This window comes from Mugil cephalus, chromosome 14 (genome assembly GCF_022458985.1).
Source record: "Mugil cephalus isolate CIBA_MC_2020 chromosome 14, CIBA_Mcephalus_1.1, whole genome shotgun sequence".
NCBI lineage: Eukaryota > Metazoa > Chordata > Actinopteri > Mugiliformes > Mugilidae > Mugil > Mugil cephalus.
Window position 1 is genome coordinate 15,439,407 of NC_061783.1, and position 24,892 is coordinate 15,464,298.

General features: G+C 44.4%; 3 protein-coding genes across 6 annotated transcripts; 1 reads left to right on the forward strand and 2 right to left on the reverse strand.

Annotated features, from left to right (window-relative positions):
- Positions 1-524: 524 nt before the first annotated feature.
- LOC125019677 (SH2 domain-containing adapter protein E-like) lies at positions 525-8,944 on the forward strand. The gene is made up of 7 exons (XM_047604608.1): positions 525-1,548; positions 3,374-3,500; positions 5,405-5,635; positions 6,091-6,170; positions 6,203-6,360; positions 6,685-6,804; positions 7,319-8,944. The coding sequence occupies exons 1-7, from the start codon at positions 1,045-1,047 to the stop codon at positions 7,500-7,502; spliced, it is 1,404 nt and encodes a 467-aa protein (XP_047460564.1). The 5' UTR covers positions 525-1,044; the 3' UTR covers positions 7,503-8,944.
- Positions 8,945-13,921: 4,977 nt separating this feature from the next.
- s100s (S100 calcium binding protein S) lies at positions 13,922-16,466 on the reverse strand. 3 transcript variants are annotated; one of them, XM_047605231.1, is made up of 4 exons: positions 16,393-16,466; positions 15,359-15,405; positions 14,880-15,033; positions 13,922-14,676 (listed from the first exon to the last, which is right to left on the reverse strand). In XM_047605231.1, exons 2-4 carry the CDS (start codon positions 15,370-15,372, stop codon positions 14,506-14,508), a joined length of 339 nt encoding a protein of 112 aa, XP_047461187.1. In that variant the 5' UTR covers positions 15,373-15,405; positions 16,393-16,466; the 3' UTR covers positions 13,922-14,505. The 3 variants fall into 3 exon arrangements, with proteins under 3 accessions (XP_047461187.1, XP_047461188.1, XP_047461189.1); XM_047605232.1 differs by lacking the exon at positions 15,359-15,405 and having other exon boundaries at positions 16,393-16,456; XM_047605233.1 differs by lacking the exon at positions 16,393-16,466 and having other exon boundaries at positions 15,355-15,405.
- Positions 16,467-16,660: 194 nt separating this feature from the next.
- Positions 16,661-23,795, reverse strand: s100u (S100 calcium binding protein U). Of its 2 annotated transcripts, none has more exons than XM_047605108.1 (3): positions 23,602-23,795; positions 20,852-20,980; positions 16,661-20,225 (listed from the first exon to the last, which is right to left on the reverse strand). In XM_047605108.1, exons 2-3 carry the CDS (start codon positions 20,969-20,971, stop codon positions 19,746-19,748), a joined length of 600 nt encoding a protein of 199 aa, XP_047461064.1. In that variant the 5' UTR covers positions 20,972-20,980; positions 23,602-23,795; the 3' UTR covers positions 16,661-19,745. The 2 variants fall into 2 exon arrangements, with proteins under 2 accessions (XP_047461064.1, XP_047461062.1); XM_047605106.1 differs by having other exon boundaries at positions 20,852-20,984; positions 23,602-23,791.
- Positions 23,796-24,892: the final 1,097 nt, after the last annotated feature.

A 24,892-nucleotide genomic window follows, 5' to 3' on the forward strand; every position in this document is an offset into this window, starting at 1 on the left:
AGCAGTGGTGGACATCAATTAGCCCATTAAACACACCATCAAGAGACATTATGATTAATATTCGCTTAATATCAAACACCGAAATACCAATACAAGTGTCACGTTTCATTAAAATCGTTATCTGGGGCAGAGAAAACTAACTTTTGTAGAAATGAAAGACTGTAAACGTCCATAGTGTTAGTAATGCGCCTGAGATATAAACTTAATTTATTGAAAAGATCGCAGCAGATTGCGAGGTCTATATGCCGATATTTTTTCGAAGAGCTGTTATATTGTTTGATTCCAGTATAATTATTATTTGTTACAGATAAAAACAATAAATAAGTAAATAAATAAAAATGGGGTGCCTGCATGGTCGACAAAGCTTGGTCGAGTTACCTGGACATAGGTCAATCTGAAGCAAAACTCCCAAAATGGTAATTCTCATGGTGTCTACGATTAAAGGCTTATCACCGCCCACCAGATCCAGCCTCCCCCTTCTCAACTTCAGATACCCCCTCCCCTTTATACTCCAGGCACAGTCAGTAGCCTCTTTGCTGTAGTGGACGGTTGTTAAAAGACAGATAAGCCACTCCGGGAATGGGACCACAAATCAGAAGCAAGAAAAACTTTGCCTTCTTTCGGATCATCCCACTCCGAAGATACCTCTTCATCCAAAGGGAATAAACTTTTCCTCTGAGAAGAAAAAGGAGCAAGTGTAAGAAAACCCCAAATGGGATAAAGTAGTGTTTGAAATTTTCCTTAGCCAAATAGGCATATATCTATAATAAGTGTGTGTTTTTTATACACCTTAGTGGGGTTTTTGTTGTCATTTTTTTAAATAAGAGGCAGTGTATGAAGCCATTCAGTTTTGAAAGTATTTATAACATGCTTTAAAGTGGGGGTGTGAAGATCCTTTGCTTTATTCTACACTAGAATAAAGCAACGGAAGTCTTTTGTTAGCAAGGCTGTGATTTCTAAAGGTGCGTCTCTGGGGCCCCGGTGTATGGCGCTAAAAGGTGTCGGAGCAGGCAGAGAGATTTATTGGTTCCCGTCCGAAGTAAAATGGCAAAGTGGTTCAAAGAGTTCCCTATCAATCTGAAGAACGGTACCGATAGGATCCGCTCAGTTTCTGAGTCAGGCGCACAGCCAAGAGCCAGTAAAGCAGGGCTGGTGGCCAGCATCGGTACCAAAACGAATGTCCCCAAAACGGGCCATCGCAAAAACTCCTCCGCTGAAAGCACAGGCGGAGGAGGTGGAGGAGTTGGATCTCTCCTGTCCGGGAGAAACCGAAAGAACTCCGCCGTGGAGTTGTGCAGAAACGGCGTGAGCCCCGTGAAAGATGGGAAAGTTTGGGACAGTCTCCGGTCCGGGAAAAGCCGCAAGAACTCCAAAGCTGAGACGGTGTTTGAGGAGCAGCACAGACCTCTGAAGACCTCTCCATCTGCCAATGCCTACATCAGCCGGCTGATCAGAGTAGACAAACAGGACAAGAGCCCCAACTTCAACAGCGGTACCATCACCAGTCCAGTGGTACCTGAAGCTGAGAAACCAGCCAAGGCTGAAACAGTGAGTTACAACTTCATTCATTTAGTTTTTTTTGTCTCTGTGAAGTCTCAAAACAGACAGTTACTTCTGATATGACATACTTTATACTACTCTATCTGTCATAATTTAATATTCCTATTCTTTAGAACATCACAGGTTTGTTATGAGAGTTTCTTGGATATGAAGAGAGTTTAATTCTATCTGAACTAGTGCATCAGTGGAAAGTAACTAAAACCATGTATTTAACCAACTAAAGATGCACTTTCACTTTATTTTCCTTCATGCAAAGCTTAAAGATTTTTATTTAGGACATACTTTCACTGTGTTTTCTTTCTGCAGTCTAAGTAAAGCTACAAATACTTCTTCAATGCACTTATAAATGACTATTTGTGATGTCTCATTGTTGATGGGAAATCCATACAAATGCAGCAGTAGCAGTGTAAACCCTTCCCACTTAAGTTGACATGAAGAGTCATCAAAACTGTAGATCCAGTCCCAGCTCTGAAAACTGATATTATTGTTTCGTGTCCCTTCCCTCCCCCATCTCATCTCTGCTTCCCATTGTGTCCACTCCTCCCAGTCTGTCTGTTCTCTGTCTCTCCCTCTTGTGTTCCTCTCGCCCCCACAATCATCTTCTTCCCCTCCTTGAATGCGAAATCGTGGTCAGACGTGAGGCCTTCACCTTCCTCTGCTGCATTTAATCTGGCTCGGCCCCTCCCTCCCTCCACCTCATCCCTCTCTCTTTCACTGCATTCAGCCCCCCTGGTGATGACTATCATGTTATAAAAAAGCGTTGTGTTATCTGACACTCGGCCGCGATCTCAAGTCCTCTCCAACTCGGCTCTGGAAAGAAAAAAAAAGGAGAAAAAGAGAGAATATGGAGAAGTGAGGAGGGGGGTGACGTGAGAAAAAGAGGAAAGAGAGCGTGAATTATTATTTCTAATAGTTTTACACATCTGCAGTGTTGCAAGAGTTGATCAAGGTGCCTGAGTGCCTCCATTAATTTATTCCACTGAGACCTGCTAAGCACCTTAACTGTGCTTATTTTAGAGTTTCAGACTTTATTCAAACACCTACAAATGCCACATTTCAGGGTCAAGGGAGCCCAGCTGGAAGTTATTACAGGAAGACAGCTTTTTACAGCCCGCTATTGTCTCTGGTCGTGGCGCTATGTAAAGTAATCAAGAAATTGTATGTGACTGATAAGGTGACATGACAGTCTGGCATGACTGGTTTAGGAGAATGGAGACTGAATTACGGTTAAGAGTCAATGGACTTCAAAGAAAAATGGGGTACAATGTGTATTTTAAACATCTTTCCCATTTGAAAGAAATAAAATACTGTAATCTGTAAAGTATTAAATAACTCCAAACAAATATTATTAGTCACAGTCTTCTAGTATATGATATTTAGTGCTGTAAACTCTTATGGGTGACACCAGAAAATGATATACAGTATATACCAGAACAAGGTTTGATTGTTACTACTATTTGAAGACAGATGCTGCACAGTCCAACCATGAAAACATTTTAGCATCTATTAAAACTTATCTAATCATTCCTAGTTTAGATAACTAGTTAAAGTCTCACTGACTGCGGCTGGTGCTCGGTTTGTGCTCTCAGTCTATTTTAACTGTGTAACTAAATGTTCACGTTTGTGTGTTTATTTTCCTCCTAATACGTGGATCTAAAAACATAAATATCAAAAGCTTCCTTTTCCCCCATATTAGCTGAGCTACTGTATAAAGCAAAATATTTTAGACATAACACCCACGCTTTGTTTAGTGATCTTAAATAATAATAATAATCTTAATAACCACCTGTATTTTTTTGTTATTTTGCCACAGCTGATCATCCTTGAGGACTACGCCGATCCTTTTGACGCTCAGAAGACCAGAGAGCAGAGGGAGGCGGAGAGGGTTGGCGAGAACGATGGCTACATGGAGCCCTATGATGCACAGCAGATGATTACCGGTAAGACTTTAATTAGAGTTCTACCCCCCGCTGCACAAGTCGATTTAACGCCAGGGACATTTAATTGAATCACCGGGTCTGTGTTCGACCGCGTAAATGACAGGATTCCCGTCTCTCCCCCGGCAGAGGAGTGAGAACTGGCTCCCATAGTGCTCACTTTACCCCATGGGGTTGCTACGGCAACTGTGTTGCCTTTGGACAATGGGTGCAGTTTCCTGTCCCTGCTTCCTCTTTCCTGTCTCTGTTTCCTGGTACTATTCTCTAAAAAGGAAGTTTGCCCTCAGCATCCCCATCTCCTCCCACCAGCCCCCCGCCTCCCTTCTCTCAACTCGGACACGACTCTGCGTAAAAGCCCTACATGGGCCTGTCTGACCATTAATCAAAACTTCCCAGAGTCGAGGAAGACTGGTGGCGGGTCGTCCAATCACATGCTCTCCTGACCTTTCATTTAATCAGTCCATTGTTTTAACTAAAAGGGGTTACACAATAGCCTGCTGAGACTGCGAACATGTTTTATTGCCCCGCTCTCTAGTAGGTTTTTACCTCAGTGAGGCCCTGTGCTGCTTCCTGGGCTCTTGAGAGGATGTGATGATGTGACTGAGTCAATTTATGAGGCTTAAATCATACTGAGGAAGTGAGCAGTAGCCTGATGTCACTGTGACTCAGTAAGCAGGGTGATAAGAATAGGACGGCATCCCTGTTAACGCTCCACGTAGAAGCTGACAGCTACTGTGTAACATGTACTTTAATATCAATAGTTCACCATAAATTTAAGGATGTATCAAGACTGTTACTGATAATATACACAGTTTGACCCCTGGATTTACCCATACATTTTTATATCAACCGTCATGAAATAGACCTTTGTTATGAAACACTTCAAGTAGTAACTGAGTAACTGGATAAATCTTAGCTTCGTTAGTTTTAAATTGTCAGTGGCGATTTAAAGTTGCACAATTAAAACTTTATTGATGCAGGAACAGATGAGCTACACTGTGCAATGAAACTCCGAATATCCTGCAATTTGAGTATCACGGGGAGAAAAAAATAAATACTAAAAAAAAAAAGTTTAAAAATCTGCAATGACCCCCAAACTGTTGGAGAGATTAAGTAGGGACCCCTCGCTACTATATGTGCTCTATATTAAACTCGGCTCAGTGCTATTTATAGATATATTATTATTAGCATTTTGGATTAACATTAAGCTGTTTAGAAGTAGAATTACTTTATTGATCCCAAGGGGAATTATTATTCATTACAGCAGCTCCTACTCAAAGTGTACCAGTTTTCAGAAACAAAGAGCAATGTAGGCAATAAGAATAGGTAAGAACAAGTAGGCAATTACAGTAAGAATACTCGCATCAATGTAAAAAAATATAAGAAAATATATATATAAAAATATGTAGAAGTGAACCTGTTTTCCGAGCCTCCATTTACCCCTTTACTAAAATATGTTTATATTCATGTTGATGTGAAAAATGTCTAATCAACCAAACATTTAGCAACTTGCAACCCCCCTGCAGTACCTCCGCGGACCCCCTAGGGGTCTCCTGTTGAAGACCTATGACCTACCCTGATTTAAAGCCACTATTTCACCAGGTATCTTTTATAAAGACTAGCATCTTTTAAAACCATTCCCTAACATTTACTTTACACCACTTAGAAACCATTAATTTATTAGTTTATTAACTTTGTGCAGCCATATATATACATTTTACTGGACAATTTGTTTGTTTTCTGGTTTCAGTCTATGTCATTGGGCAGTCAGTGCCGCTTCCAGTGTATGTTTCAGTCTCATTTTTTTCTGCAGCTGTTCCTGTAGATCCATCACTCCAGCCCTCCTCCCCCCCAGGTGTCTCCACAGAGGTTTTTAATCTTTAATCCCTTGTTTCCCAACCTCCCAGAGATCAGACGCCGCGGATCGAAGGATCTGCTGAAGGTGTGCGTGCTGATGGAGGGGAGTGAGGGAGCAGAGGAGGAAGGCCAGCCTCCTCCCTTGCAGATCTACGACATCCCATACGAGGGGAGCGGCGACGAGGCGGCAGTCACACGGCCGGAACTGGACCCTCGACCCTCCGCCGAGTACGAGCTGCCCTGGGAGTGGAAGAAGGAGCATATCGTCAGAACTCTGTCTGGTACGACGTGTTGCATCGTGTTTCGTCACACACTGTTGGAACTGCACACACTGACACTGGAGCTCAAAGTCTGGGAAAACTTTAAAATGAAACTAAGGACAGTGGAAATTGCTTTTGCCATTTAAAAAAAAAATGCACACACATTTTAGGATTGCGAGGTTAAATATCTTCTGGACTAGTATGAAATGTTTACATAATCCAGAACCACCTCTGTGCCTTAGATCAATATATATTTGTTCAGAAAACCAGTCTGGTCTACTCTCACATTTATATTTTATATGCCGCATAGGCCGACAGCATACTGAATAACAGCTCGCATGAGACATCAAAGCTCTGCATTCTTATTTTATACATATACTGGAGGCTTCCACATCCAGTTCAAACCCAAGTTGAGTTGTAGCTTCACACGAAACCCTCTCTCTTCTCATTTCTGCTTTTCCCTCCCTCCCGCACAGCACAGTTTGACAGCCCCAATCGCCTAGCCAAAGATGACACACCTCATCCCACGCTCACCAGACAGCCCCAGCATCCATCAGCGCAGCCCCAGCCCCAGCCCCAGCCCAGCAGCAGCAGCAGCAGCAGCATCAGCATCTGAGGCAGAAAAGCTGGACCCAGAAGATCCTGAGGTCCTCCCCTCCGACCCTGCTCGCGTCCCCTACGTCCAGCAGCGGCTCCGAAAGCGAGGCCTGCTGCGTGGACCCCTCCCTGCCTCTGGAAAAACAAAGGTGAGGGAGGATCCAGTGACCAGGATGTGCCAGAATACTAAATAAAACTGATGCGGGAACAGGTGCAGAATCACGTAGGGATTTTCCTGTAGACACACAAAAACGTAGGCATTTAATTCTCTAATACTCCAAGCATTTTAAAAGGAATTCAAAGGAGAATTCGCCTGCATCTGTTTTTCATTCTGGCAATACGTCTCTGCGATGTTATTAATTTTCAGTGTTGCATAAGAGCAACGCTCATTTCCAGAGGGCTGCATGAAATTAGGTTTTACACTAACTTAATCAATCACAGATTGAATGGTAACTCCCCACCCTCTTCCTCAGCTGGTACCACGGCTGTGTGACTCGCCAGGAGGCAGAGTTTCAGCTGCAGTCCTGCAAAGAGGCCAGCTTCCTGGTCAGGAACAGCGAGTCGGACAGCAGCAAGTACTCCATCGCCCTCAAGTGAGTGTAAAGTGGAAGTGCACCGACAGCGTCTCCGAGTTGACATTACCACAGCCTATAAAAAAGCCTAAAAAAAAGTTCCAGTTTTTATCTCAACATTTAAAACTTTTTCATGCTTTTGCTTTAGCTCACGTATCTTTTCAATATGACATTTTCAATATAAACCTTTGACATATGAAAAGTGCAATAACTAATTATGTCTAACCTCTATATTTAAAAATTTTACTTTAGTATAGTATTTTTTTGTCACGCATTTGTGTTTTTGCTGCTGCAGCACTGCTACTAAACTCCATTTCGTTGTAACATGTTTGCATTGACATTTAAGAGTCTTGTCTAATGACAATTAAAAACATTTAGGTGCTCACTAATAGTGGAGTCATTTGGGAGTGTTGTGAGTCAAGTTGGGAAGTTTGATGAGCGACAGACTAATTCCTTGTTGTTTTTTGTCTTTTTGTGACATTTGAAGCATCGCCCAATAGTGAGTAATTCTTTCCTCTGCCTCTTCATGACTCAGGACGAGCCACGGCTGCGTTCACATCATCGTTGCCCAGACAAAAGAAAATGGCTACACCCTGGACCAGAGCAGCTGCGTGTTCCCCAGCATCCCAGAGGTGGTGCACCACTACTGCACTCAGCGTCTGCCTTTCAACGGCGCGGAGCACATGACCCTGCTGCACCCGGTGTCTCGCATCCACTGACTCTGCTGTGGCTCGGATTAGGTATACAAAACAAACACACCTCGGGGCCTACAGACGAAAAAAAAATTAAAATCCAAATATCAGCCACAGCATAACTCCTCTTCAAATTTATTATTTATCTATGCAAACACACTTTATGTGTTGCTTTTTAAAATAATTTTTACCCGACCGTTAAAAGGTTTGTCACTCAATATAAGCCTAAAATCTCCAGATGACTTCTTCCTTTGTTTTATTTGACGTGCAGCTGATGCAAAACACCCCCCGCTGCTGTTTTGCATGTGAACAAGAGACACCAGGGCACTTTCACTGATAAAATGTGAGCTGGATTGGAGGATTTCCTTCCCCCCCATCCACTATATCTGTAGTAAAAGTTACACGTGGTATTTCTTTGCTGCAGATAGTGTGCGGCGTGTTTTATGAATCAAAAAATGATTTTAATTTACGGCTCTCTTTCTCCCTCTGGTGGATATGTGGCTACACTATGCCAACTCGCCAACACCAAGGTTTCCCATACTAAAGTTTATACTTGTTAAAATCCATGCATGTTATCGTTACACTTATATATATAAAAAAAAAATGAACAAAGGCCAGATTTATTTTGTGTGTCTTCGCAGCTCATTTCTAATTTATCCTCCTAAACTTGATCATTTTCTGTAACCGCCAAACACCCCCCCTGAGGATTTCCTCCGTCTTACTGTGAATGAAGGAGTTGTTTTCTTCTGTGTTATCTGCACTGTGAAGAGTGAATGATTCACCCTGATGCAATGTGCTTGAAGGAGTAATGGCCCTGCAGTTTGTTGGTAGCTTTCGGCGACAAGAACCGAGACTAGATTTCATTTTCAGATTCCAGCTATAAACCGACCTCTCTTCTTTCTGGCATAAAATTGTTCTTTGCAAATTAAACGATTTCTGGCGAGAAATTTTATAAAAACGTAATGCTCTCTGTGGGACTGCAAGGGAGGACTGTGCAAATGAGAAGAGCGAGAAAGAAAAATCTATTTAAATATGAAAGAAATGTCCCTCTTTTTAATTAATTTGGACCCTGGTTGCTTTAAAGTGATGCTGTCCTCCCTCAGGGTGTGAGGCCCCATGGTGCTAAGAAGCAGAAGAGCAAATAGATAAGTGGGCACTGTATTATTACTAATATATTCTAACTCATGAACATTTGGCATGGTGTATTTTACCTTTAATTTATGCTGGAAATCCATTTGGGCAAATCCGCGACACAACCCGATGTTAAATACCTAAATATAGTCTTAAAAAAAAAGGTTTATATTCGATAAATTCTTGGAGATCTGCCTTTTCAGAAGGTATTGTCAGAGTTAAGCTCAAGTTATTTGTGGAGGCACACCTTTATACATTCATTGTTTTGCCTTTTGATATCTGGAGACCTATTGTTCAAACATTGTAAAGAAGATTACAATAAAAGGTCCTGAATCTCAGTGCTGGGGATCGCCCCGTGTGTCGTCTCTCTGACCTCAATAAATCAACCAAATGTGTTTCTGATCTGAAAGTGAACCATCAAAGCATCAAAGGATCCCATCGTCTCGGAGGAAGACCGTCCGGAATGACTGAATGGGCGCAGTTTTTTGAGCATAATGAATATTTAACTGCGTGAGGTTGATTGTGGTTTCAGCAGTTTGTTAATGTGTCTGGTTTGGTTTAGTGCTCTAATCTGCTAAAAGGTGGAATGAATATTTTCTGCGGGGTTAGGGTGAAGAGGTTAGGGGGAAAAGGTCCAGTGGGGTGTGGGGGGGATTAGGTTTAGCCAAGGATCATGTTGAGGACAAACGGCAGCAGCTGTGTGTAGATCGAAGGTAAATGCAGCACTAAAAACAGACAAAGAGTAAGAGTAGTATCATAGCACCCATGTCAAGGATGCTTAATGTGAAGAGAGGGAAAAAAAGCAGCAATTGACACCATCCATCCCTCTTACCCTCCTTTTCTTACGTATCGCTCACCCCTCTCCTTTACCTTCCTCACCCTGTTGGTGTCATCCGAGGCTGATATCTGTCGCTCACCCGTTTCTCCTTGACTCTCGGGGAGGACGCCACCGCCGTTCGCCTGTGTTTGATGCCAGGAGTTCGTGCTTTAATTTATGAAGGCAGCGGACCAACGGGTTGAGTTTCATTACTCTAAAACCACGGATGACTTTCAGTCTTCTCACGAATGTTGAGTTACCTCATTTGATGTCATTCAAACGGCCGCACTTTCACATTCTTAGATCCAAAATATAAACCTGTTTTTAGCGGAGGAGGAAATGATTTACACAAAGTTCCAAAGGTAGAAGTTGCCACTGTTAACTCAAGTGAGCAGCATTTCATTGGTCAAGTTACAACAAATGTCTTCTTCACTGTACATTAATATAATCCAGTGGTTTGCAGCTTAGGTGTTGGGTACCTCTAGTTGACAAATGTGGAGAGTTGTGAGATGACTAATGGGATGGAGAGAACTGAGAAGATGTGAAGTTTCTCAGTCGTCCAGGTTTGGGGTATATCTATTTAACAGTTGAAACAAGGGCAGCCGGACTTGTAGAGTCAAGCCAAAGATGCTACTCGGATGTGTGGTAAAACATCTTCAAGAAACCAAACATGTCTACAGCTGTATCATAAACTGGACGACTGAGAACCTTCACAGACGTCAAGTATCTTCTCAATTCTCTCCATCCCATTAGTCGTCCCACAGCTCTCCAGATTTCTCATAATGTTCTGTCTTAATGGTTTTTCTTCTTCTCAAAACTCACTTGTATTTATGTTCTTTCTGTTTTACATCCTTTTTATCGATCTTTCCAAAACCACCAAACTTCAGTCAAAAATTTTACCCTTTCACCCTGAAGGCCCCCCTTTTTTTTAATGACTCCAGCCGGTTGAATTATAGGTCTTTTACTTTTTTTTTTTAAACCCATTTGAGTGCCTGGACGTGGATTTTTTTTTTTATGTGTTTTTCCATTTTCCTTCGACTCAGATTTTAGCTTGAATAACTGGAATTTCTGGTGGGAGGTTTCAGCACATTCGTTTGGATTTCTAATCAAATATAAAAAGGAAGTCTCTACTGTGAAACCCACAAACATCCTAAACATGACAGGGACCCCACTACACTTTCTATGTGGTGACAAACATGTAAAGCCTTGGGACGTCTACGGTATATAATTATGCTTTTTTTATCATGTGAAATATAATAAATGTTTCCACCGGCGCTGTGATCCACATGTCTCCTGACTCCTCTCTCTGCCATGTGCTGCACACAAGGTTTCCCTGCGGTCCTCTATCGAGATGGATTTCATGAACCTGAGCAAAGCAGGCCTTCTCAAATTCTATCCAAGAGAGGACAAGCTACACCTGGAAAAGGATCAATCATCAGATTATATATTCCCAGAGGCACCTATGCTACTGTATACTTGAATGAATTATTTCATGTTGTTCTCACGTGCGTGCCGCCCTGCTCTCATGCGACCAGCGTCGCCCTTTTCTCCGGCTTTGCATGACAGGTTGACGTGATCGCTCCCTGATGGACGTGGAGACTTGACATCTTGGTGTCGCTTGACCTGCTCTGTCGGTAACCAAAGTGATCCGGCCGTCCTTATCAGATGCTTCAGGCTCTGTGCCAGTGACACGGCCCGGCTTTGTGTTGCTCGTCTCGTTTCCTCACACAGACAGCATCTGCCATGTATCAGGCTTTTAGTTTGATTCGGCTCACCTGGCAAGGTCAGGTGTGCTTTAAGATGCCGCTCGCTGGATGAGCCATTGTTCGTCGCCGTGTAGCTGAGAAGGCCATGTGACTGAGAGTTAACTCCAGAACCCGTTGGGGATAACTGTCTTACCCAATTATTAATTCACAGCTTATAATTAACTGGACAAAGACCTGCCTAATTTATTTTTAGGTCTACAGCACATACACTGATCAGCCGCAACTACTAAAACCACTGACAGGAGAAGTAAGTAACAATGATGATCTTGTGACAATACAATATTCTGCTGGGAAACATTTGGACCTGGCATTCATATGGATGTTGCTTAGACATGTAGCACCCACCTAGACTATACAATAGCATCCCTCGATGGCAGCAGCCAGACACAGGCACAAACACAAAAACAGCTTAGGAATGACTAACAAAACATGAACAACAGGACAAGGTGTTGATCTGGCTTCCAAATTCACTAGATCAGGGGTCTTAGACATTTTTCAGGCCAAGGAACCCACACTGGGTCCTTAGTAGGTAGGGACCCCCTACTGTATTCTATATTAAACTCGACCTAGTGCTATTTATAAATACACATTATTAGCATTTTGCATTCAATATTAAGCTGTTCAAGTAATACACAGGTGCAACTGCTGCAGACAAACATACCTATATTATACAATGCACTGTTAGCTTCTCTCTGCTAATATTGCAGCATACTACCTGGGGACTGAATAGGCTCTTGGCCAATTGCGGGGAACCTGACAGAGTCAGCGTTGTCTTATCGGGCCTCGTAATTGGCTCAGCAGCGACAGGGGCGGGGCCTACTGTGCACAGAAGACTTAGATTGACATGTGTTGCAAAGATTTCACAAAAAAAAAACCCTACAGTGCCTCCATGGACCCCCTGTTGAAGACCTATGCACTAGATCCCAAGCTGATCAAGTAGATGGTGGTTGTCGTGAAGCTGTTATATCACTCCCTTTAACTCCATTTAAAAAAAACAGTCATAGGGGGTTGGTTTTACCTCACAGATCTTAGGAGCGGCTGGTCTACCACTGTCTGGATCAGTTAGTTTGCCTTATGGTTTGGTGCTTTAGTCACACAGAAGCAGACCACTGGTTTGTATCAGTGCAGTGTGGAAGCTTTGAAGAGAGAGATATAACATCAGTTCTGTGGCGGAAACGACTGCAAGATGAAGTGGTGATAATGTTTTAGATAGAGCGAATGCTTAAACTGATTTCCTTAGCTGGGCCGTGTTTTGTGTGGACACAATATGCTTTGCTGCTGACCCCGTCCACTCGGGTTCATCCAAGTACTTTAGGTAACAGTCTTTAAGGATCTGATTACATCTTCCACATGGACCCTGTACGTCTGTCATATGTGCGGCAGATGATATGCAGACTGATTGCCTTTGACAGATGGTGTCATGACTTTTAAAACAGTTCCTCTTGGCATACTAAGTAATTCCCTTTTTAATCAATCGCACCTGCAGCCGGGAACGAATGAGCCGAACTATGCAAGCAATGCAGCTCTCATAGATTAGATAATAAAGTCGTATTTTGCATTTAATCTCACTTCCAATTAGAACACAATGCTCTGCTAGGAATAGCAGATTGTTTTGAGAATCACAAAGCAGGTGACAGAGCCCGTTAACAGTCATAACAGGCTGTTTGTTCCCCCTCAGGCAACAACAGGGTTAACCTTTGTGGACTTTGTTTTGAGCTGCTCGTGGACGTCAAACTCAAATATTCAAACGAACCAACCAGAGGACACCTCAGGGAAGCACACACAGGGCTGAAAGCAGATAGCGTAAGCCACGCCTGCAGACGCCGGTTGGCCTGGAATCAGTTTCGTAAAATTGCCGCAGGTAAGAAGAGGAGGCGGTTAAGCCTCATCAGTGTTCAAGCACAATTACACCCAAGAGTGAGTTGAACGGAGAGGATCCGTGATTCAGCCGCTTCACGTTTCTCCCTCGGTCATATTTTAAAAGTGACGAGTGGCTGTAAAAGCCAACGAGGTGGAAGAGGAACGTGTTGATTTACTGATCTGCGTGTGTGTTTGTGCGTGTGTGTGTGTTGGTAGGTAGGGGTGGGGGGGGGGGGGGGGGGGGGGCACTAACACAGAGCTCTCAGTCACAGCAACTTGAACATTCCTCTGTGATTATACCGTCAGTTTCCAAGTTACATACTTGACTGATGTAGTTCATAAATTGGATCCCTGCCTGTGCTGTCCTTTCTGCTTTCTGCATTCTGCATACACACACAGACACAGGCGCGCGCGCACACACAGGCATATGCACACTTTATCTTCCCTCACACCCTCTTTCTCTCTTTCTTTTCTCTCTCTCCTCTCTCTGTCTTCCTCTTTTGAAGAAGTTTTCTGCCCAGCGCCAAGTCAAACATCTGGGTCAGCTTATATCTAGTGGAACAAGACTTGCAGGATATTGTTGGCAGGATGTGTGAGCTGGAGCAGTTTACTCTGTGGGAATCCCCAATACACACACACACACACACACACACACACACGCACACACACAAACGAGCGCGCGCACACAAACATATGCACACACAGAGTGACAGGGATGCGTACACACCAACACATTACAGTTTGCTGACATTGTTTCTCTTTCAATTCATTTCCAGGTGCAGCCATTCATGCGTGTGGATGAATGCTCGCGGTGCGACTTTTGTGTGGTGCCGTACACGTCAAACCACGCAGACCACGCAGACCACAATTAATTGATGGTTAAATGCCTTGTTTAATGTTTTGAAACATTGGTTATTACCAAAAAAAAAAAAAAGATTACAAAATAGGCTCAAGAGAGGGGATACATTCCAACACTGAGTACAATACAATAATATGATAATCTTAATATATGTTCACAAATTAGGCTATTCATGTGCAAGAAATGCTCAACCTTCCATTTCCTCCTTCCTCCCAGTGCCTTACTTAATCTACCCAACCGGTGAAACTGATGAGTGTGAGTTGTGGACCAGGTTGTGTTTGCAAAGTCACCCCCACTGCTCTGAGAGCAGCGCGGCTAGCTTCGGATGAGTTGTGGTATGAGAAACAGTTGCAGAGGAAAGAACACTACTCCCCGCTGGACGCCCCTCGCTCTGCAAACCCGCAAACTATCTGCTGGCTTCCCTCGTGTTAAGTTGTAGTGTTTGCAAATTGCGTAAGACAAAAAGCCATTGCACTTCTGTCCTCTGTCTCCCCTGCAGTTACAGTTCTTTCTTTCACCCCTCCTCCTCCTCCTCCTCTTCACCCTCTTCCACCCACTCCCTCCCACTTTTCTCCCCTCGCCTTCCCTTGCACTGATTCAATCCTTCTTCTCCCCCGGTTTGTCCTCCGTCTTGTCCAGGAAGAAGTCGTTGCAGGCGACCGTGAGGGCGCCCATGAGAATGATGAACTCGGTAAAGTCCACCTCCCCGTCGTTGTTGGCGTCCAAGTCGTTCATCACCTTCTCGACCGCTTCATTATCTTTGGAGGTCTGTCAGCAGAGCACACAGAGAGGGTTAAGAATGTGTTCTCTGTTAAGTGTGGGTGGGCGTACGTCGCCGCGCTGGCTTGTTCAAACTTGTGTGTGTCAGAGAATGCGAGCGCATACCTTCACTCCTGTGATGCATATTTGCAAAACGGCATCAGTGTGTTAGTGTGCAACCGCATATTTGCCTCTTGACACACATCTCTTACCCCTAAGTAAGTCCCCAGCTCCTCTAGTAGCAGCTCCTTCAGCTCGCCCCTGCTCAGAGTGTACTTGTCGCCCTCCTTCCCCGAGTACTTGTGGAAAGTCTTTATGAGCATCTGCATGGCACTCTCCAGATCGGAACTGGGCTCCTTGGACATGCTGGAGAGGACATCAGGTCAAAAGGTCAGACTCTGCCACACAATGCCCGCTCCAGCCCCAGCTGCATGTGCGGCCACATGGCAATCAAGGGTGAAGCCACCTCCAAGAAAAAAGTGATAGCGGGACAGGCAGATTGGTGGATGGGTGGATGGATGGAAAACAGAGCGGAAAGGATTTCCTGTTTCCCGTTTCTAGTGGTATTACTGACCCAAATTCAAGTGGTCTGGCCACGATGTGTGCGTGACCATACTAGGTTTTTTTTGCATTTCAGAGGTGTGGATGGAAAGATGGAGGATAGCGTTGGAAAGCGAACAATCTTACACACATTGTGTCCGGCATCTTGGAGCTGCTTGTGCTGGACTCGTGGAGAGACTGTTCACACACAAACACAGACAAGTCACTGTCAATGATGCAACGTATGAGATGCGGTTTAAAAAAATAAAAATAAAAGGCGCACGCGCTCAGCTGTTTTTACGACACGTGCAACAACTGATCCTGTCTAATCAAGGAAACGCGTGAAAACACGTCCCCCCGCCCCTTGATCCTGTAACGGCCTTATCATTTAAAATGGAAACCAGCAGTGAAACACAACACTCGTCTGGTAATCACGTTCAGAAACTAAGGGGGTGAGTAACCTGAGGTGCCACTATATGCTCTAACTACTGCCTACAGGTCATGCATTCAGCTTTACAGTTCAGTTACAAAACAGTATATATATATATTAAAAAAAAATACGGCGTTCAAAAAGTTGAGACTAATCCATAACTACACAAAACCGGCTGCCAATCACGGCATGCATGATTTATCAACTATCAGCTGCCACAATAGGAGACGGGGATGATGATGCCAGGCTGCGCTCATTGCCTGTCGTCACGCTGCAGAGCACTGTACCGTAGAGGTCAGGGCTGCGGCCTGCAGAGACAAAAGACGAGGCCAAGTGGACACCAAAGCTGCCCTAACTGGAAAATCTATAGGGGTCATCTGTCTCACTGGCACAATAGGAAACCATGGAGACCCAAAAATGCCATCAGTAATAATGCATAATGTGCTCTCGGTGATGGAGCAGGTTGAGTGACGGGCTGTTGTCATTATTTTAACGCTGCTTTTCCACCTGTTGCCTTCGCTTGCCTCCGTATCTCACGGATGTGTGCACCCCCTGTCATCTCAGAGCTCAGAGGAAAGTAACAGGGCGCACAAAATGTCATCACACGGCTTTGTTTCTCCCGAGCCTCCCCGCTGAGCGCCGGCGGCGGGGAGGCTGCTAAAAGTTGATAAACTGCATTTGCTGAATAAGGAAACCTTTTTCGGACGCAGACGAGAAAGTCTGCTGAAGAGACCCTTCCAAGTTGTCTGTCTTACCTGAGTGTTGATGGAGGGCCTCCTTTGTCTGTAAAGAGGTGCAAGGGACAGAGCCAAGGCAGGGATGGATGGGGAGAGTGTTTGCCAGTGGCTTAAATATCAGCTGCTTCCCTCCCTCCCTCCCCCTTTCCTCACCTCCTCCCCTCCTTCGCCCTCTTACTCTCTCTCTATTTCTCTCTGCAGGTGTTTTCTCTCCTTTCCATCACTCACACACACACCCACACCTGATACCTGGCCGTCTAATTGCGCAAGAAACTGAGAAAAAGCATGCCATTGTCACAGTTTTATTCAATATTAGCCATTACATAGAGTAAGCAAAATGATACAGCATTACATAAGTCGAAGTATTGGAATTATGAAGTTTATTGGACATGACAGGGGACTGAAACGAGTCCAACCGCTGAGCACTCGCATACCCGATTTCACTCGGCAGGAAATAAACAAGAGCACAGTGATGAAATCCCGCACGATATCCTGGGAACAGTCCCATAATCACAAACATTTTGAGCCGGCGGGGCCTCGAAGGCGCACACCAGCACAGCCACTCACACAGGATTCTTAACTTTTTTATCTTCATCCACTGTATCTCAGATCGAACGAGACTCATGATGAGGTGACCGGAACCTGGCCGCAAGCGCTCCCTGCTGTGCTCGGCCCCGGCATGTTTTTAATCTAAATCAGTTAAGGCTGGGTGGGGTTTGCGCTACGGGTCTTTGTTAGAAAGCCGTCCGGGTGCCATTCCAACCAGGCTCAAACACGGGATTATTTGTGATAGACTAATCCCCGGATGATGTTTAATCCAAGTCTGTTTACATAAAATATCGGAATGTTTGCGCAAATTAAATGAATTTTGCTCCGGGCAAGAGACTTGATCTTTCAGTTCTTTGCAGGAAGAAGTACCAAAAAAAAAAAAAAGTATTAGGACATAAAATGATTTTAATAAAGCAAATATTATAGTCCAAAAAGCCCAGGATGTGTATGTACTTGTTAGTAAGTGTTAGTAATGATGCAGGAAACATTGTGAGTATGAAAGCCGAGCAGGGTGAGCGTAAATGACAGTATTTACAATGGGAGTGTCACAGCGGTCACGTGACTCAAGCTTATTTGTCTTGCCCATTTTGCTCTCAGGCGGTTTGAAGTGCCAGGTGCTCCAGCAGTGAAAAAAATGGTGCACATTTGGTAGTGTACCCAAAAATGTGTGTGCCTTAAGCACCATGCAGCTGGCCACACGCACACCTATTGCAGAGCGGGCCCCGCAATTCAAGCCTTTTTGTTTTCCTTTCTCACGGCTGCATTATTGATGATGAGACAATTTACAAATCATTAAAATGTAATTAACAAATTGCATATAATGTGTCAAAGAAGTACAGCTTCAAGTGATCTCCATAGTGGTTAGATATAGGTTTAAAAGATAAATATAAAGGGGCCGAGTAGAACTTAAATAATGGCCATGATAATGGTAATACACTGGTAATATATAGCAAAATAGTTTTCTGATAGCATGCAACACATTATTATTATTAGCCTGCTGTAAAAGGTCACACCACAAACATAATTCATATAGATGGCTCAGTATTCTTTTTTTTTTGGCTTTAAAATAAAATAATAACGATAATTAAAAAAAAAGAAGCAACGATCTGACAACGATCCCTTTGACACCTCGTCTGATGGGCAGGTTCACCAGAGCCCGGGATTGCTTTCATGTAATTGTTTTGTGTCCCAGGGTGTGTTACCCATCAAATCCCTAATCCAGTAGTTTCCCAAAATGCCTTGGTACACAAGGATCCAGTTGCAGGTCATACGGGGTCTTTAAACTGTGCGAGGGCGTGACCGACAAACAAACACGCAAGTCTGAACACCTGGCGAGTAAACAACGAGCTTTGTTAAAGACAGACTTTCTGCAGAGGGTTGCTCTTATCCCTTCCATCTACCCAGTGCTACCAGGGGTCAATGCAGATAACACCTAAGGGTCAACAAGTACAACCCTGGCATTGTTTTGAATGCACAATAACGCAGGCGCTGACTGAAAATGTCATGTCCACCCAAGTGACACCTGTAACGGATTTCTCTACTTCTTGGCGTTTTGTTATCGTTCGCCTCTAATCCAGGTGGATTCGGTTGCATGAACACCTTCTCTGACCAGCTCGCCTGGTCACCAGTCGTCTCCCATAGGAGTTATTTCGGGCCCCCTTTTGACCATAAGGGTCCTTTGGTGTGGATTCCGTTCTCGAAGTTTAATTATTTAGCCGAGGCTCACACCTGATCTTCCAGGTCTTAATTCACGGCCGCCTCAGAGAAAGAGACAGAGAGCCCATAAAGAAGGCTAGAAAGAGAAGGAAGAAGAAGAAGAAGAAGAGGGTGTGATGGGGGTACCGAGGACACATTGAGGTGAGCAGAAGAAATGCAAAGCTTCAGCAAAACAGTTCGTTTATTGTCATGCTAAATCAGCTCCATAGCAAAAAGGTGAGAATGTAAAATAAAATAATAAAAAAAAAAAGTTTAGCGTCAGATTCTCATGCACCCGTTAAAGGAGCAGTTTGACTTTTTTTTTTTTTTTTAAGAAATGCTCGTGCTGGCTCAGGAAAAACGGCTAGCCTGGCTCTTTCCACCACCAAATCCCTCGGAAGCTCGCTAATTAATTCATGATATCACTAATTCACTTTGTTTTCACGACAAAAACAGACTGGTAGGATTAGTGAGCTTCGAGGAGGATAGCAGACTATGTTTTTTTTTTTTTTATAATCGTTACCTTTTCACAGAGCCAAGCTAGCAGTTTCCCTCCTCCCGGCTAACAGAATGTCAAACAATTCTCTTAAGCCATTAGTGCCTCCCAAGATGTTTCACCAAGAACCCAAAGGACTGTACTGTGATGTAAGGCTGCATGTCGCAACTGTGGCCCAGATGAAACTGGGGGAAAAGTTTGGATTTAAACCAAACTTCTTGCATGTAGTGATGCGTTAAAACAGATAGAAACTTTGGTCAAGTGTGCAATAAAGTTTTCACAGGGTATGGCATGGACATGATAGTCTACGTCTGCATGCTATCATAGTATATTATCATAATGAGGTAAATGTGCTAAATAGTGGGATGCACATGCTGTACATATGAACATAGTGGTAACTATAGTAGTACATAGCAATAATCCTACTGTCATTAATCATTCGTCATATATAAGGAATGGCGTTTGTATTCAGAGCTGGGTTTGTAGTGTTTGTGTCAAAGTGTTTTTTTTTTTTAAAACAAACAAGAAAGAAACATTAGTGGCTTTCCAACTCATTTTGGCATCATTGAAAGTGTGTAGTGTTGAATTTAAGAGTGTAGTGTGATTTTTCTGTGAAGGAATGGACTGTCCCCTATGAGGCCGCCTCATCTGTCTTCTCTACTTCTTCCTCCGCAGCTGCAGGAGGCTTCTCGGGGGCAACTTCCTCCACTACCGTTTCCACCTCTTCTTTCTCAGACACCTCTACCACCTCCGTTGTCGCCTCCACCACCACTGCTGCCGCCGCCTCCGCCGGCTCCTCCTTTGCCGCCTCGGCCTTCACTTCCACCTTCGCATCCGCGTTTGCTTCTACCTTGGCTTCTGCGGTCGCCTCGGCCTTTGGCTCTTCGTTCGCCTCTGGCTTCACTTCCTCGTTCGAATCTGGCTTCTCGTCCTCTTTTCCGGGGGTGCTTTGCGTCACTTGTCCGGACGCGGCGTTCTGGTTGCGCTGCTCGCTCAGTGAAACCGCCAGGTAGCCGATCAGCTTCATGTACTCCTGAAAGCCGACCTTGCCGTCCTGGTTGGCATCCAGGCCCTGGGCCATGTTGTTGACCGCCTCGTTGCTGTCTGAGTCCTAGGTGGTGGGCACAGGCAACCATGGGACAATCAAGAACTAAGTCTCACTCATGAAATTGCACAATACACGCTCAGTACATGACAATCTATCGAACGTTCAGCCCTATCAAATCACATTAGAGGTCAGTCTATCATATTTCCATTCCTCTGATGTGTCTGACCTCGCAGATTGGTCAAATCAAATCAAACTTTATTTTTATAGCACTTTTCATGGTGCATTCCAGGATTAAATACAGTATGACTGAGCACTGAAGGGACCGAGTGAGGAAACGCCATTATTTAGGAGCCGTCCACATCGAGAGGTGTCACAGCCCACGGCTACAGAGGATGCCACCAGAGAGACCGCCCTGACCCAGACAGACAGGGGCCCACAACACGGCCATAAAGCCCTGGAGCTAGACCCCCAATCCACCAGGCCAGGAAAAACCCCCAGGTAGGCACCTCTGTAGGCAGGCCACACTCAACTCCCGCCGTGGAGGACCCAATTTACAATTCACCTGTTAAAAATGCGGACGTGTCAATACTGGCAAGAGCTAATATGAGACTTTGTCCTTTTTCTGCGAGGCTGTTACATAAGGCAGGTGTTGGCAACAATTCAGAGGGGTGCAATAAAGGTTCGCTAACCGAAAGGATGTTGCCCAGCTGGTTCGTGACGAGGTTCTGGAACTCTTTCTTCCCTAGGTACTCTTTCCCCTTGGTCGACTTCAAGTAGACCTTCACCAGGCTCTGAATGGCGTTCTCCATGACTCCTCTCTGTCTGGGGAAAGGAGCAATCAAGACAGCGTGTGACACACATATAGAGAGAAACATAAACCACTGTGGCGTGCTGTGTTAGGAAGGAAGTTGCGGGATAATTTGATTCAAAGCTTATTCGAGAATTCGGCACATGCAGTGGAAAATTAAACTCCCCTCGTGTCCCTGTGGTGCCTTTTTCGTTTCAGGTGTTGAATCTAGGGCCGCAATAAGGGAGGGACGGTGACGTGAGATAAGTGGAGAGTGTGAGGGAGAGTCTGATTGAGGGACAAGCTGTGATGCACAATGGAAGTTCTGATCTTTGATACGTCACCTGATCTACCGAAGCCACCGAGGGGACGAGGCTTCAGATTACCTAAGGGATTACCTAGTCCCCGTCTGCTCTTCTCTCCTTCTTCTCTTTCTGTCTCGCTCTTGCCACCCTGCCAGCTGTACTCGCCTCTCTCTTTCAGTGCCACTCTCCCTTACCTTACAGGTTTTCGCTCCGCTACTCTTTATTCTCTTCAAGCCACCGTGCTCACAGTCCTGCATAAAAACACCCACTTCCCAGCTATAATTCCTGCAACACACTATCTGCATTTCATTGCACGCACAAACGTTGAGCCTCCCTTTTGTACCACAGAGAGACAGACAATCAAGAATTAAGATCTTGCAAAGATTTTCAGATGGTCCGCAGACACTTTTCAAACTGCTACATGCCAGTAAGTGACACATGTTTGCAAGAATTCCATTCATCGCTGTCTGCGGAGCTCACTTAGACAGGAATTTACAGGCCAACATCGAGCGAGTTTGCCCCAAAGCCGTGAAACTCAGTGTGTCCAAGTCAAACGTACTCATCTGTCAGCTTCAGTATTCAAATGCCGCCGAGCAAACAGCGGCTTACACCGTTGAGAGCACAGGGCCTGCCGTGTCGGCGGAGGATGCCGCCTTGCTCGGTACAGTGGTAATTTGACTGTGAATTAATATCTCATTTACTGAAGTGCAAGTTACACTCAAGCACCCTCCCGGCAACAAATATGCTACAGTACGGCCAATTAGGGAAGGAGTCTGTTGGTTCTATTATACCTGGAGGAACAACAAACTGTGACGCCACAGGGTCATTAAAATCTAACATTTCACTGGACCCCTTTCAGATTGTGCTAGTGACCCACTGATCCCTAACTGTCTGGCCCACTGTGTCACCGCCGGAGCGCAACACAGCCACAAGTTTGCATGGGAGAACATATTCCTCCTGATTGTAAAAACAGCTGTCAGTCAGGAGAGTCGAAAGAGCCAGGAGCTTAACAGATAGAAAGACAAGCAAGCTTAACTTTGTGTTAAAGACTTCCGTTGAATTAAGGAGTCTTTTGTCAGTTTATTTGACATTTACAGACAAATCCCGCGCTCTGTGGAACTTTAGGGGACTTTTTCATGCGCAGGTGACACACCCTCCTCAGCCAGAGTACACAAGGTCGGTAACGACTCTGTCCTACCCTAAAATACACACAAAGACACCTCTCCTATTCTTGAATGGCCATTTCTGTCCACTATCACATTCATTATTCAACGAGTGAAACGTCTTAGGGTGGTATTACTTGCTCTAATTTAGCCAAACGAATTCAAGTCCCCGTCCGTCCCACGTCAGAGCTTCGCCTTTTCCAACTAGGGAGACAAACTATCCCCGCTATTCGCCCTAAAAGCCCCCAAAACAACCGCGCTAATAATTAAATATACAGGCCCACAACCAGAGGTTTCCCGTTTCCCATGCAGAGCTCAAAGGAGATTGAGTGTTGCGTTTCCAAATGGGCGAATGTGATACGGTATGTGCGCAGAGTAATGACAATACTACCGCTAGTGTGGCATAAAATATTAACAGAGGAACAAGTTAGGTTGTGGTCGTAAATTGCGGTGAACAGACGTACGGGGGCCGACTTCTATCCAACGCCACTATTTAAAAAAAAATAAATAGAGAGAAGTGAACGTAGAAACGCGTGCGCTACATTATCAACAAGCGTCAGGTTTGCCATTAACACCAGTTTAAACGCTGTAAAACGGTGATGAGGGAAGCTGTCATGAACGACACAAACTTGCAAAAATACACAAGGGAAGCCATACTGTAACTCGCTTGGGCCTCTTTGTTAAAAAAACAATGTGAGAAAAGTTTTGGACGTTATTTTGCTACAGAAAATGCGCTTTTACGCGCGACCCGGATGCCCATTGGATGAGCTCCTGAAGCCAAATACTCCGTCACCTCGACTCACTTCAATTTTTGATAGGCTGTTTGCAATTGATCGGCCACTTGACAACTGATCTACATTAAAAATATCAAATGTCTTTTCTTGGGAAGGAGAGGCATACCATGCGTGCAATCGCGCCGGAGCCATAAAACCCGAAAAAAGTAAACGCGAGTAAAAAGCAAAATAGCTACCGTCTACCATGATTTATTATTTTCTGGGTGCAACGTGAGTCTAAAGCTTCAGAGGACTCGAGTCATTGAAACCGTCCCTGCAGCCGGACAACGGCCAAGTTTCACGGGATGGCTCTTGCAAGAGTTCATCGAAACGTGGCAAAAACGATGAGGAAACACGCTGCACATATGGGAGAGAAACCCGAAATAATCCATAAAGACGCATTCAACTCACCGTTTACCGTCTGCGGGACAAGAGAAGTGTATAAATGTGCGCAAGTTTGAGTTTCTGCCCTCTTCTCCGCCTTTCTACGCCGCTTTGAGCCCCAGAGAACTTGCCAAACTAGTAGGACTGCAGAATCTCTTCCGTGATTTAGGTTTTTTTTTCTGTCCTTAAAACTTTTCCCCCTTCACAAGTCAAAGGGCGTGTACCTGGAAGAGTGAGAGGGAGAGTTGGGAATGTGGAAGAGCGCGACCCTAACTCTCAAGAAAAGGGAGTGAACGTGTATCAAAACACTTAAGAGTTTTTTTTTTTTTTTTTATTGGAATTATCTTTGGCCCGTGGGCCAGCTGTTTCACGTCATGTGCGATTTTAGTTTCACGCCAGCTAGCCGGGCTTGTGTGGCTTGGAGCTGCCTCATCTGCTGGGACGAGAGGACAGGGCGGGTGGGATTACTTCATCTGCAAAGGGTTGGGGCGTTTTCAAACGCATTAAGCTTATTAAATGTACGGATAGAAAATGATTTGAAACTGAAAGTCGAACCATAAGCCAGGAATTTAAAATATATATACTGTATATATTTCTTTTATGGAGGTTATGTATTACAAAAAAAAAATATGTGAATGTCTTTGCAAAAAAACATATTCTTTGGTTTTACGCCTTAAGAAGTTCCAAACATGAACAACAACACAAAAAAAGAGTTTTCCAGCTACGATAGATAACTTCAATTCCAACTTTGGCTGCAACCGAGGGACAGAGGTTTCCCAGCTGACACTTTGGAAATTTGAGAGTGAAGGAATCTTGAGTGAAAATAGCCTATACTGCAGGGAAAGCCAGTGTGGGTGGCAAATGTTTTAGAGTAAACGTAGTTCTGTCAGAATACCAGAGCAGCTTTTAAGCTTTCTCTTCATTCCTCTTTATACACACGCACCATTCTAACTGTGCTTTTCGGACAATGTACAGCGCCTTCTAAAGCGGGACACCGGCTCCGTTTTGTCCCTCGCCCGTGTCGCTGACTCATTTGCCCATCCTCGAACCCGCCCCGCTCCCACCTTATCTTGTGTGATTTGGATGCAAAGGTCAGATTTACTTATCAGCTGATCTGTATTCTCCAAATCCGATACCAGCGGCCTTTTGTCTTTTAAAATTAAAACAGACACACTGGCCATAAAACGGCCGGGGTGCGTGCCAGCACACATAACTCTGTCTAGACATCAGAATTAATACAAAGTGACCGTAACACAGAGAATTACAAACTAAAGAAACACAATGCAATTAAACTGCAAAAGAAATAAGTCCTTCCTGA